The 10,030-nt window shown below is 49.7% G+C and overlaps 1 protein-coding gene across 1 annotated transcript in view; it reads left to right on the forward strand.

Moving 5' to 3' along the window:
* URB1 (URB1 ribosome biogenesis homolog) overlaps positions 1 to 8,226 on the forward strand; it is a 79,301-nt gene extending 71,075 nt beyond the window's left edge. Inside the window, exons 34-39 of the mRNA XM_037990628.2 lie at positions 227 to 370; positions 1,531 to 1,640; positions 2,754 to 2,951; positions 4,274 to 4,515; positions 5,142 to 5,741; positions 7,064 to 8,226. Of these exons, the coding sequence (XP_037846556.2) occupies positions 227 to 370; positions 1,531 to 1,640; positions 2,754 to 2,951; positions 4,274 to 4,515; positions 5,142 to 5,741; positions 7,064 to 7,245 (1,476 nt within the window). The 3' untranslated portion in view covers positions 7,246 to 8,226. The remainder of the gene's footprint in view (positions 1 to 226; positions 371 to 1,530; positions 1,641 to 2,753; positions 2,952 to 4,273; positions 4,516 to 5,141; positions 5,742 to 7,063) is intronic.
* Positions 8,227 to 10,030: the final 1,804 nt, after the last annotated feature.

A 10,030-nucleotide genomic window follows, 5' to 3' on the forward strand; every position in this document is an offset into this window, starting at 1 on the left:
GAATACCTATCTGACTTCAGTATTTAAACTTGACTCGATCCTCCATTTCTGACCTGAAGAAATAGAATCAAAGATGAGATCAGGGATTTTTCATAATCAGACATGGAGGTCAGGGCTGCTGTGTTACAACCTTTGCCACCACTTAAAAATAGTAGTGTTTGAACAGTTGTCAGATGAAAGGACTTTCACTTACTTAACAATGGTTTTTTGTGTGCCTGGGTTATAGCAAAAAACGGAGCAGGAGTGGGTGTTTGGTCTTCTGCGGCAGGGGATCCGTGACAAGCAGTGCTATGAGCTGTGTGCCCGCCGTGGCATCTTCCACATCATCCTGTCCTTCTTCTACAGCCCACTGTGTGACGAGGCGGCGCAGGTACATGGGTTCCGCAAGCTTATTTGAAAGCGAGAGGTCTGTGCCGCTTCTTAAGGTTTTGTTTGAAAGTCAAGTCTGTATGAATTCAGTTCCCAGCCTGGACACGACCGACCAAAACCTGGCTCTCAGTTAGGGGAAGTGAGACACTGACAGCGCCTGTCCTGCTCCCTGCGTGCAGAGCAGGTGGATTCACTCGAGGCTGCAGTGTTGTGACGCCCAGTGTCGTGTGTCCTCTGAATATTCTTTACTGCAGCCCTCCTACTGTGTATATGGCCCTTGGCATATACGAAGGCCATCAGTGGGGCGTACTGATCACTAATCATGAGCCTTCGGAGTGGCCAAAAAGTCTAGAAACCCCCTGTCAGTGACTGAGGTGCTCTGAGGCACTTTGGAATCACCAGGATTTCACCCACTACAGAAGTTGGGGGTCATTAGAACTCATTTAGAAAGCAAGAGTCAGGTTGAAACAGACAGCCTCACCTAACCAGTCAGGAACCAAGAGCTGGTGTGTGTGCCTTCTAGATATTACAGGTAGGTGGTAGAAGGAAATAGGAAAAGCCTTTAGTATTTTGATTAATTTCTAACGTAGTCAGCTTTTATTTCTCATATGTAAAATGTGGGTAAATAGAGTAAGTCAAGATGAAGAAGCCCATTTGATTAAACTGAATTTGAGTATGGTAACTTTTTGCTTTTTGTGACATGTGAGAATTCTGAGGCACCCCATGAACACGTCAGGGGACAGTCCCATTTTTATGTCCTCCCTTCCAGGTGGTAAACACGGGGTTGCGTGGCTCGTGGCTGGCGGCCAGTGGCTGGCCTGGAGGCGGGCCTCACGCAGTCCCTGTGTCGGCGGCTGCGCGTCTGGGCCCTTGGCTTCTGTGGTGCAGCTTTGCTTGTGGGTAGGCTCCAGATGATGGATTAATGGAAGTGGGGATCCCCCGGGCCCAGAGATTGCTGTGGAAGTCTGTGTCCTCTGGCTGTCACTTGTGGGGAAGGGCACGTTCGTCCACGGCCACCACTCTGACAGACTTAGCACAGCAGGCTTCATTTGCAGCCGCCACCTGTAATGGCACCATACCATTACATTTTTAAAACGGTTTCTTTAGTCAAGTAAATTGGGTTTTCTCACTGAAGAGTAACTTCTTGTTTGGGGTTTTCAGAATTGGATTCTGGAAATTCTACAGAATGCTGCCCAGGTTGCCAGATCTGCCTATGAAATCATACGAGACTATAGCCTTTTAACATGGATTTTACACATCCTTGAAAGCAAGTAAGTACCTTTCGCATGCGAGGTGCACGTCAGGTGGGAAGGAAAGGAACAGAAACAATGGTGTCTGTTGCCAGCTCTATTGGTTGGAAATGTCCAGTAAAATCCATGCTCTCTGAAATGCAGTGTCCTCCAATGCCACCATATGCCTGGAAGTCCGGCTCCTGGCAGTGCCAAAGTGCCTTTCCTCCATTCACAGCCTTTCCTTGAATGTCTCTTGTCTGCCATGGGACAGCAGACACCAGCTGCTGTTCACATCTGGCAGAGTCTCTGCCAGCCTGTCTGGCTCTGTTCTGCTCAGGTCAGGCTCCTCCCCTGGTGTCCCAGCAGCCTTCTGTGCTCTGAAGTAGTATCCTGTTCGCTAAGGCTTTAGCAGCAGCAGCCGTCTGTTGCAGGAGGGCCGGTCTAACAGGTTACAGGGCTCTGCTGTCAGTGCGGGGTCTGTCCTCAGTGACGAGCCCGCATTGGAGGAACAGCACCAAGGGTCTGAACTTGATGATTTATTGTGATTCCTGATTCTCCTGCTGTTTGAGACTGTCTGAAAAGATGAAGACCCTGTCACAGCAGACAGCACTTGGCGGGAGGGCTCTGTCTTACAAAGAACTAACTACTATAATAAGCCTGGGAGAATGCAGGCCCTTTTGTGCATTTTTTAAAAGTATTTCCTGAAATTTCTCTAAAAGAAAGTAATATATCCAAGTATATCTGCAAACAACAAAAAAAAGGGGGTGGGGGGAAGAAATTAATATCCAAAATTAGAATGTGTATTTGGACATCAACTTCAAGACTGTTTCAACTTTATAAAAGGCATAATTAGCTAATGTTCCTGGCTAATAATGGCTTGTTTTAGAAATTGAGTTGTTATCATGAACAGGACAGTTTTTATTAGTGTGCCCCAGTGGCTCCTGAATTTTTGGAGGGACTTAGGGCAGTCTTCTGTTAGGAAGGTGCACCTTGTCCTGTGTGGAAGCTGCGTTCGTATAGCAAGCACCCTGTTTTTACTTGGAGACTATGCTTGTCTAGGGGGATGAGCAGATAGGATTACGGAGGGGGATAGTCTGATCCTGCTGAAAGGACAAGATGTGGCAGATTGAAGGCTGCTGTGCTTGGTTTTAGGTTTCTGGAGACTCCGCTGCTGTCTAATGTGATCTCCTTACTCCACACACTGTGGGTGACCAACCTGGGGGATAAGGCAGTGGAGTGGGAGAGCCAGCACCCTTGCCAGCCTGGTTCCCGGGAGCCCGCCAAGCGGCTTGCCTTGCACCTGGTCAACGAGTTCCTTTATGTTCTTGTCGTGCTCATGAAACACCTGAGGTGAGTCCTGCCCCCGCCAGGGAGGCCTTCCTGGCCTCTTGGATGCTGTGTTGGTCTGCCACCTGTGGACACCATGTCTCAGTCACGACTCTGGCTGTACCAGGGGAACGCTGGGCCGTGACCTGCTGTGGATTGGGGCAGAGTACCAGTGTCAGGTGTAGGTAGTGTCAGAACATCTATTTCATTAGCTCTTTCTTTCCCCTTCAACTTTATAAGGCTTCTTGTCAAGGCCTTGAGAACTTAACGTACTTTTCAAACCCGAATATGCATTGTTTGAGGTCATTTTTAGCTGGCGAGCCATCTACCTTGATACTGTGATTCAAACACTAGAATCAAGTGATGTTTCATAGAAAGAAAGTATTTTCTATGACTCTAACATAAGACAGGGTGTTCCCAAAGTTGCCTCTGCCTTCATTATATTAGCCTGTGAAGACTCATTGTCCATGAATTCTCTTGAATGTTTCAGTATTTTCACCCGATCCCTTGGAGTCATGCTTTTGGTTTCCTCGGAAGAGCTAAGTTTCCCTCCGAATCTACCATGTTACAGAAAATACACAGTGTGCACTCATTATTTCTGATTTGGGAGCCAAGTGATGCTAACCGGAACCAGAAGGTTGATAGCAAGAGGATTATAATCTCAGAAGGAAAAATGTCTTGATAAAGAACAAGGCCTTTTGTTTTGTATTGTTTAAAACTAAATTGTTAAGTCCATGCTGGATAGTCAACGTTTCCTATGTAGGAATTGCCGGAAGACATGCTGGTGTCTAAGAACCAATTGCTATGTAAAATACTGGTTTTCCGTTTACAGTTGTGTGGAAGCAATGTTACAGGATTTAACTCTCTTGGAATTCGGAGAGATCTGTTTCCTCCTGGTGGCCATCAGTCAGGTTTTGGCCGTGGGTGATGACGCTGTTCCAGGGCCTCCCTGAGTTTTTCTCACTTCAGACTGGTGGTCAGCGAGGCAAGGGAAATGGGCAGGCCCAGAGTGGAGCCCTCGCAGGCTCTTGGCACCCTGGCTGTTTGAGGTGGCCAAACTCAAGCTGTGTGTTTGGCCACCCTGTTTAGCCAGGGTTTCTGGAAGCTTCTGTGCCTCTGGGGTGCAGATCATACTCCAGGTCCCCTTTGTGCCTTGCTGGAGTGGCTCACTTTTTTCTTTTCTGCATCCTGGGGGCCCATGCTAGATGTCTGCTGTGCAGGAAAAGCTGGTTCCTGGAGGAACTGTGTGTACCTCTGGGTGTGTGATGTCATCAGGCTGCCGCAGTGCTGCCTGCCAGGCTGGGGAGGCAGCCTTTGCTCAGTCTGTAACATTGGCTCCCAAACAGGCCCACCTTGGCCCCCATCCAGCTGACCAACTTCTTCGGGACACTTGAGTCTGTGCTGAGGTACCGGGCCACCGTCATACAGGCCTTCAAGGACATGAACAGATTCACTGTAAATGAGACAGTGCTTTCCACCAAGGATGTCCTTGTCCTCTTGCACAAGTGGAGCCTCATTGAAAGAGACCTCAAGCTCCAGGAAGACCTGAGAGCAGCCATTGAGAAGGGCCAAGCCCGGGAGCTCATGAGTAAGTGTCAGGACCCAAGACTGGCCCAGAGTAGTCAACACCTCTCTCTCCCCCTCTCTCTCCCTCTCCCTCTCTCTCTCTCCCTCTCTCTCTGCCTCTCAGCCACATTTCCAAAGCTAATGAGGCTCAGAGATGGGACACATCCATCTTGGAGCCCTGGAGGGGGAGCTGGGCAGCCTTTGAGTTTCAGCCCAGCTGCTGACTAGCTGTCTGTCTTTGGAGAAGTCACTTCACCTACGTTAGTGTCAGGGTGCCCACTTGTAAAGAGGCTGGGGGTGGCTATGAGCTACTTGCTGCCACCTCATCCTGTAGTACAGGGTTAAGGAAAAGACTGGAACCAGGCCTCCTGGACTGAAGCTCTGATGCTGCCCTGATTCCCTGTGTTTAAAGAGGACAGTAATGGCGCCTGCCTCATGGTGTGAGGATTAATGAGTTGGTTATAACAACAGTGATGACAGGCATAGTGAAACATCAAGCACTCACCAGGCTCCTGACGTGGGAGCAGGGCCAGGTGCTCAGGACATGCAAGCCGCCCTGCTTGTCCCCCATTGACACCTCCCCACATGTGGATCTGTGTGGGCAGGAGGGACCCCCGTCTCACTACCTTCTCTTTGTGCATTTCACAGAAATGCTGAAGGATAAAAACAAGCCTGTCTTGCCAGCCCGAGCCAAAGGCCCACGGGGCCGAAAGAGGAGGCTTGGGGAGGCAGAGGAGATGGCCGACCCTGAGCTGATGGCATCTACCTTGGAGACATGCAAGGGCCTCCTGAGGTCCATCTTGACCTACTGGGGACCAGTGATCCCTGTTCCTGACCCCACTCAGGAGCCTGTGGACTCAGCCAGCCCCGAGAGCAATGCACCAGGCCCCGTGTATGCCGCCGCTTCCCTGGCAGTCAGTTGGGTGCTGCGGTCGGTGGCCGAGCACCCGCTCAGCAGGGCAGAGGCTGCAGGACTGGTTAGCTGGCTTAAGAGCCACATTTTGCCACACCCTGTGGTCGTGGCTGACCTCCTTAAGGACGGTGCTGTGAGGAGCAGCATATTCAAGCTGTATAGCCGGCTCTGTGGGGCCGAGGGGCTGGCGGGGCCTGCGCAGGAGGTGGCCTGCCTGTTCAATCTGGTCATGCTGCAGCTGGTGGCCGCCCAGGGCCAGGCAGGGAGCCCCTTCCACCCAGCCATGGAAGCTCTCTGCCTGTCTTCTCTGAGTGAGAAGGACGAAGCCACACGAGGTAAGGCTGGTTTTTTCGTTGGAGGCTGAAGAAATGGATGCAGAAGTGGGTCTGGGGCAGGAGTGACTTCTGTGCTTGGAACGCTTAGGTTTCTGCCGACTTCCTCAGCTGGCTGTTCTGCCTGTTTAGGTGGCCTCTTACGGTTCTGGGGTTGTAGAGAACTTGCCACTGGGCAGTGAATGTGAAGGGAAGGAAGTCTTTGTCTTCACTTGCAGGGGAAACCTTTGGTGCTGGTTATGTTGACAGTGCAGAGAGGGCACCACAGAACCTTGGCATCCCTCCACCCCACGGGGCAGTTGGTTTCCAACCATTAGCCACATGACGAGTTCTGTTTCACGTGTGGCCAGCTGCGTGTGTGCGTGTGTGTGCACATGTAGCTTCACATGCATACAAATGTGCCCATGTGCAGTCTGTGTACTTGGCAGTCACTAGGTAGGAGCCTAGCAGTGTGAATGAGTGAGTAGCACAGGCTCCAGGGGGCCGTTAGAGCTCCAGGGAGGTGGGTGTGGTAACCCAGAGGGCTGTCCTTTCACGGAGGAATGTGGGGGTGCAGGGGAGGGAGGGGCCAGCAGCCTAGTGGGTGGACTCACCTGGTAGCAGGGGCGACCTCGCCCTCTGGTCTGGCCCCAGTTGGGGAGTTGAGCCTTTTTGCCTGCAAAGCTTTCTCTTCCTCCTTACCCGTGCCACTGAGGAAATGGTAGGAAATGATTCTGGGAGGTTTTTCTCAAACTTCAGTCTCATTCTTGGCATGGACGGTCAAAACCAGGAAGAGACTTGTCTTGTAACAGCTTTTTGAGGGGATCCACACATGTTCATCAGAAGAAAGATAAATTTTTGCCAGGCACAGTGGCTCACACCTATAATCCTAGCACTTTGGGAAGCTGAGGTGGGGAGACCGCTTGAGACCAGCCTGGCCAACATAGTGAAACCCTGTCTCTACAAAAATTAGCTGGGCGTGGTGGCACATGCCTGTAGTCCCAGCTACTCTGAAGGCTGAGGTGGGAGGATCACCTGAGCCCAGGCAGTCGAGGTTGCAGTGAGCTGAGATCACGCTACTGCACTCCAGTCTGGGTGACAGAGTGAGACCTGTCTTTTTCTTAAAAAAAAAAAGAAAGAAAAAAATTTTTTAGTAAAAAAGATTAACACAAAAGTTAAGCAAAGGCAGAATGAGTTGTTGTATCGGTCTGCTCACCTTGGGTTGCACAGGCCTGTCGCACGGTTTATTTGGGCACTTGGCAAAGCCATTGCGTTGTGGGCAGGATGACCTGTTTTCGAGCTGAGCAGGTGTGCATCCTGACGGCCTATCCCCTGCTCTTGTTCAGCCTCCGCAGCATTCCTGGTGTCTCTCTACATAAAGGACATCTGGCTGGGGGCCCAGCAGCCTGACACCCTCTTAGCCCACATCCGGATGGTGTGTGAGGCCGCAGATGATGCTCCTAGCAGTGAAGAGGAGGCCATCGTGGTGCTCTGCAAGGATGTCGCCAGTGCAGCCTCAGATGCTTGACTCCTACTGGCCAGCGCCTTGCGCCCTGATGACCAGAGCCTCAAGCACAGCACCGGCTTCTAGAAGTTTGGTTGAGTCAAGGGTTTCCGGAGAAGGCATGGAAAACAACAGGTTCAGTACATTGACTCAGTTCTCTGACAAGAAAAGTCGAGAGGACTTTATTGAACAGGCCAGTAAATGATAAACTCGGGCCTGTGTGTGCCCCGCATCAGAGTTGCAGGGAATGTAGGAACTTCCAGGCCATGAGGCCCATCCATTGCCTCGTCAGGCCAGGTCAGCCCAGCCCCTTCCTCTCTAGGGGCTTGGAGCTCGTCACAGGAAATAGCTCAAGTTTGAGGCACTTCTGAATGCAGAAGAGATTCATGTGTGTTAAAGCTGAAATGTCAAAAGGTATCAGGTTTTTTTTTTATAAAAACGAAGAGATATGTTTAAATTTTATTTTTCAGCTGGGTGAGGTGGCTCATGCCTCTAATCCCAGCACTTTGGGAGGCCAAGGCAGGTGGATAACCTGAGGTCAGGAGTTCAAGACCAGCCTTCCCAACATGGTGAAACCCCATCTCTACTAAAAATACAAAAATTAGCTGGACATGGTGGTGCACGCCTGAAATTCCAGCTACTCGGGAGGCTAAGGCAGGGGAATCGCTTGAACCTGGGAGGTGGAGGCTGCAGTGAGCCGAGATTGTGCCACTGCACTCCAACCTAGGTGACAGAGCAAGACTCCATCTCAAAAAAATAAATAAAATAAAGTTTATTTTTCTATAAAAAGTCATAACAAAGTTTAGTATGACTTTTTGAATAAGTTAATTTCTGCCAATGTTTGTTAATTATTTTATTAAATAAAAGATGTTACACTGAATCCTTAAAGTGTAAAAGTGATTTGACCTCTGCTTTGAGAACACAGCCTGTAATTTTTAAAGTTATACTTCAAAGAGGGGATTTTGAATTTTATGAATGCTTGTTAATAAATGTCTATTTTTGTAAGGTTTTTGTGTTTTCCTTCCATTGTTAAAGAGGCTATTTTTGTTCCACGTAGGCCTGCATTTATTTTAAAGGTCAGAATTTTACTATTAATGGTCATATATTAGTTGGTGTTGTAGCTGACAGTCATGAAATTTCGTGGTTTTCGCAGTTAAAATTTCTGTCTGTTCCTTTAAAACTCTCCTGCATACCTGGGGCTCTTGGGGTCTGCTCTGTGGCCTAGGACGTGTCTGTTTTATTTGCCATATAACATACATCACGCTGACAATGCCTTGGTTTTGTCTGAAACATTTACACTTTTATTTTCTTTTTCTTTTTTTTTTTTTTTGAGACGGAGTCTTGCTCTGTCTCCCAGGCTGGAGTGCCGTGGCCGGATCTCAGCTCACTGCAAGCTCTGCCTCCCAGGTTCACGCCATTCTCCTGCCTCAGCCTCCCGAGTAGCAGGGACTACAGGCACCTGCCACCTCGCCTGGCTAGTTTTTTGGGCTTTTTTTTTTTTTTTTTTTTTTTTTTTTGTATTTTTTAGTAGAGACGGGGTTTCACCGTGTTAGCTAGGATGGTCTCGATCTCCTGACCTCATGATCCACCCGTCTCGGCCTCCCAAAGTGCTAGGATTACAGGCTTGAGCCACCGCACCCGGCCCCTATTTTCTACCAGTGTTCTTTAGAATTGTTTGTTTTAGGTGACTTAAAGTTTTAACTAAAGCATGAGTAACACTTGTTGGCATATAGTCCCTTCACCACAAATAATTGTCTTGCATTGTCTACAAAGCAAGGATCAGTTACCTCACTTGTCCCCCTTCCCTACCCAAATAAACCTTACAACGCTGTTATTTGAGACTGTCCTGAAGTTGAAATCCGATGTTTAGATCCAAGTTGGACTCAGGCAAGCACTGCTCCAGCAAAACATTCTCTTCCTGGTTCCCCTTAACCTTTATCCCCCTCTCCGAGGCCTGTCGATGGGGATTCCTTTGGTTCTAGGCACCTCTGCTCGTTCATGCAGAGGGCATTGGCTGGAAGGACACGGGTCTGGGGAATATCCCTGAACCCCATGCCTCTGGGGGCGTGGGGAGGGGCAGCAAGCAGGTGGGATGGATTTCCACAGCTTCATCCCCAGCTCCAGGCCTAGCTGCCTCCCAGGTTCTTAGGGCCCTACAAGTCAAATACATGCTACGTCAGGTGGCGACAAGTGCTCCAAAGCCGAGTTCAGCTCAGTCAAGTGAGGACACATTTTCAGCACCTCACCTTCTTTTCTGCATCTCTGGAGCTCATCAGTCCTGCTTGTCTTTGTTCTCCCTTCTCAATCCACTGCCCTGACCTTGTCCATGTATTTTCCAGTCACTTAGCGTGGAGGAAGGGAATCTCATCCCATGGAGAATAGATGGTACATGGTCTTCACCTGACTTAAAATATAAAATGCTAAATTAGAAATAAGTGGGGCGGGGGGCAGTTTTTTAAAAATAAAACCTACCAACTTGCTGCTGGAAAGCTGTAGGGGACACATGGCTCTTCTGGGATTTGCAGTGTGATGCTGTCTCCTCTCCAGGAACAAAGCTGCTGGGCACTAGAGGACTAGATCCTTCAAGGGTCCCAGATCCACTGTCACATAAAGTCACATCCAGAAGGAGACCTTTCCTGCCGGCTTCCAGGGCTCTTTGTGTTCTGTGACAGCATTTGAGCATAGGCCCTGCTTACCGGGCCTGGCTGCTGACAGGCGTTGGCTGCCTGCCCTCCAGGGGAGAGACTTCCTTGGGCTCTGTCTTTGAAAGGCTGTGGGCAGGTTGAAGGTGAGACTCGGGTCCCCTGAC

The sequence above is a fragment of the Chlorocebus sabaeus genome, chromosome 2, assembly GCF_047675955.1.
Source record: "Chlorocebus sabaeus isolate Y175 chromosome 2, mChlSab1.0.hap1, whole genome shotgun sequence".
NCBI lineage: Eukaryota > Metazoa > Chordata > Mammalia > Primates > Cercopithecidae > Chlorocebus > Chlorocebus sabaeus.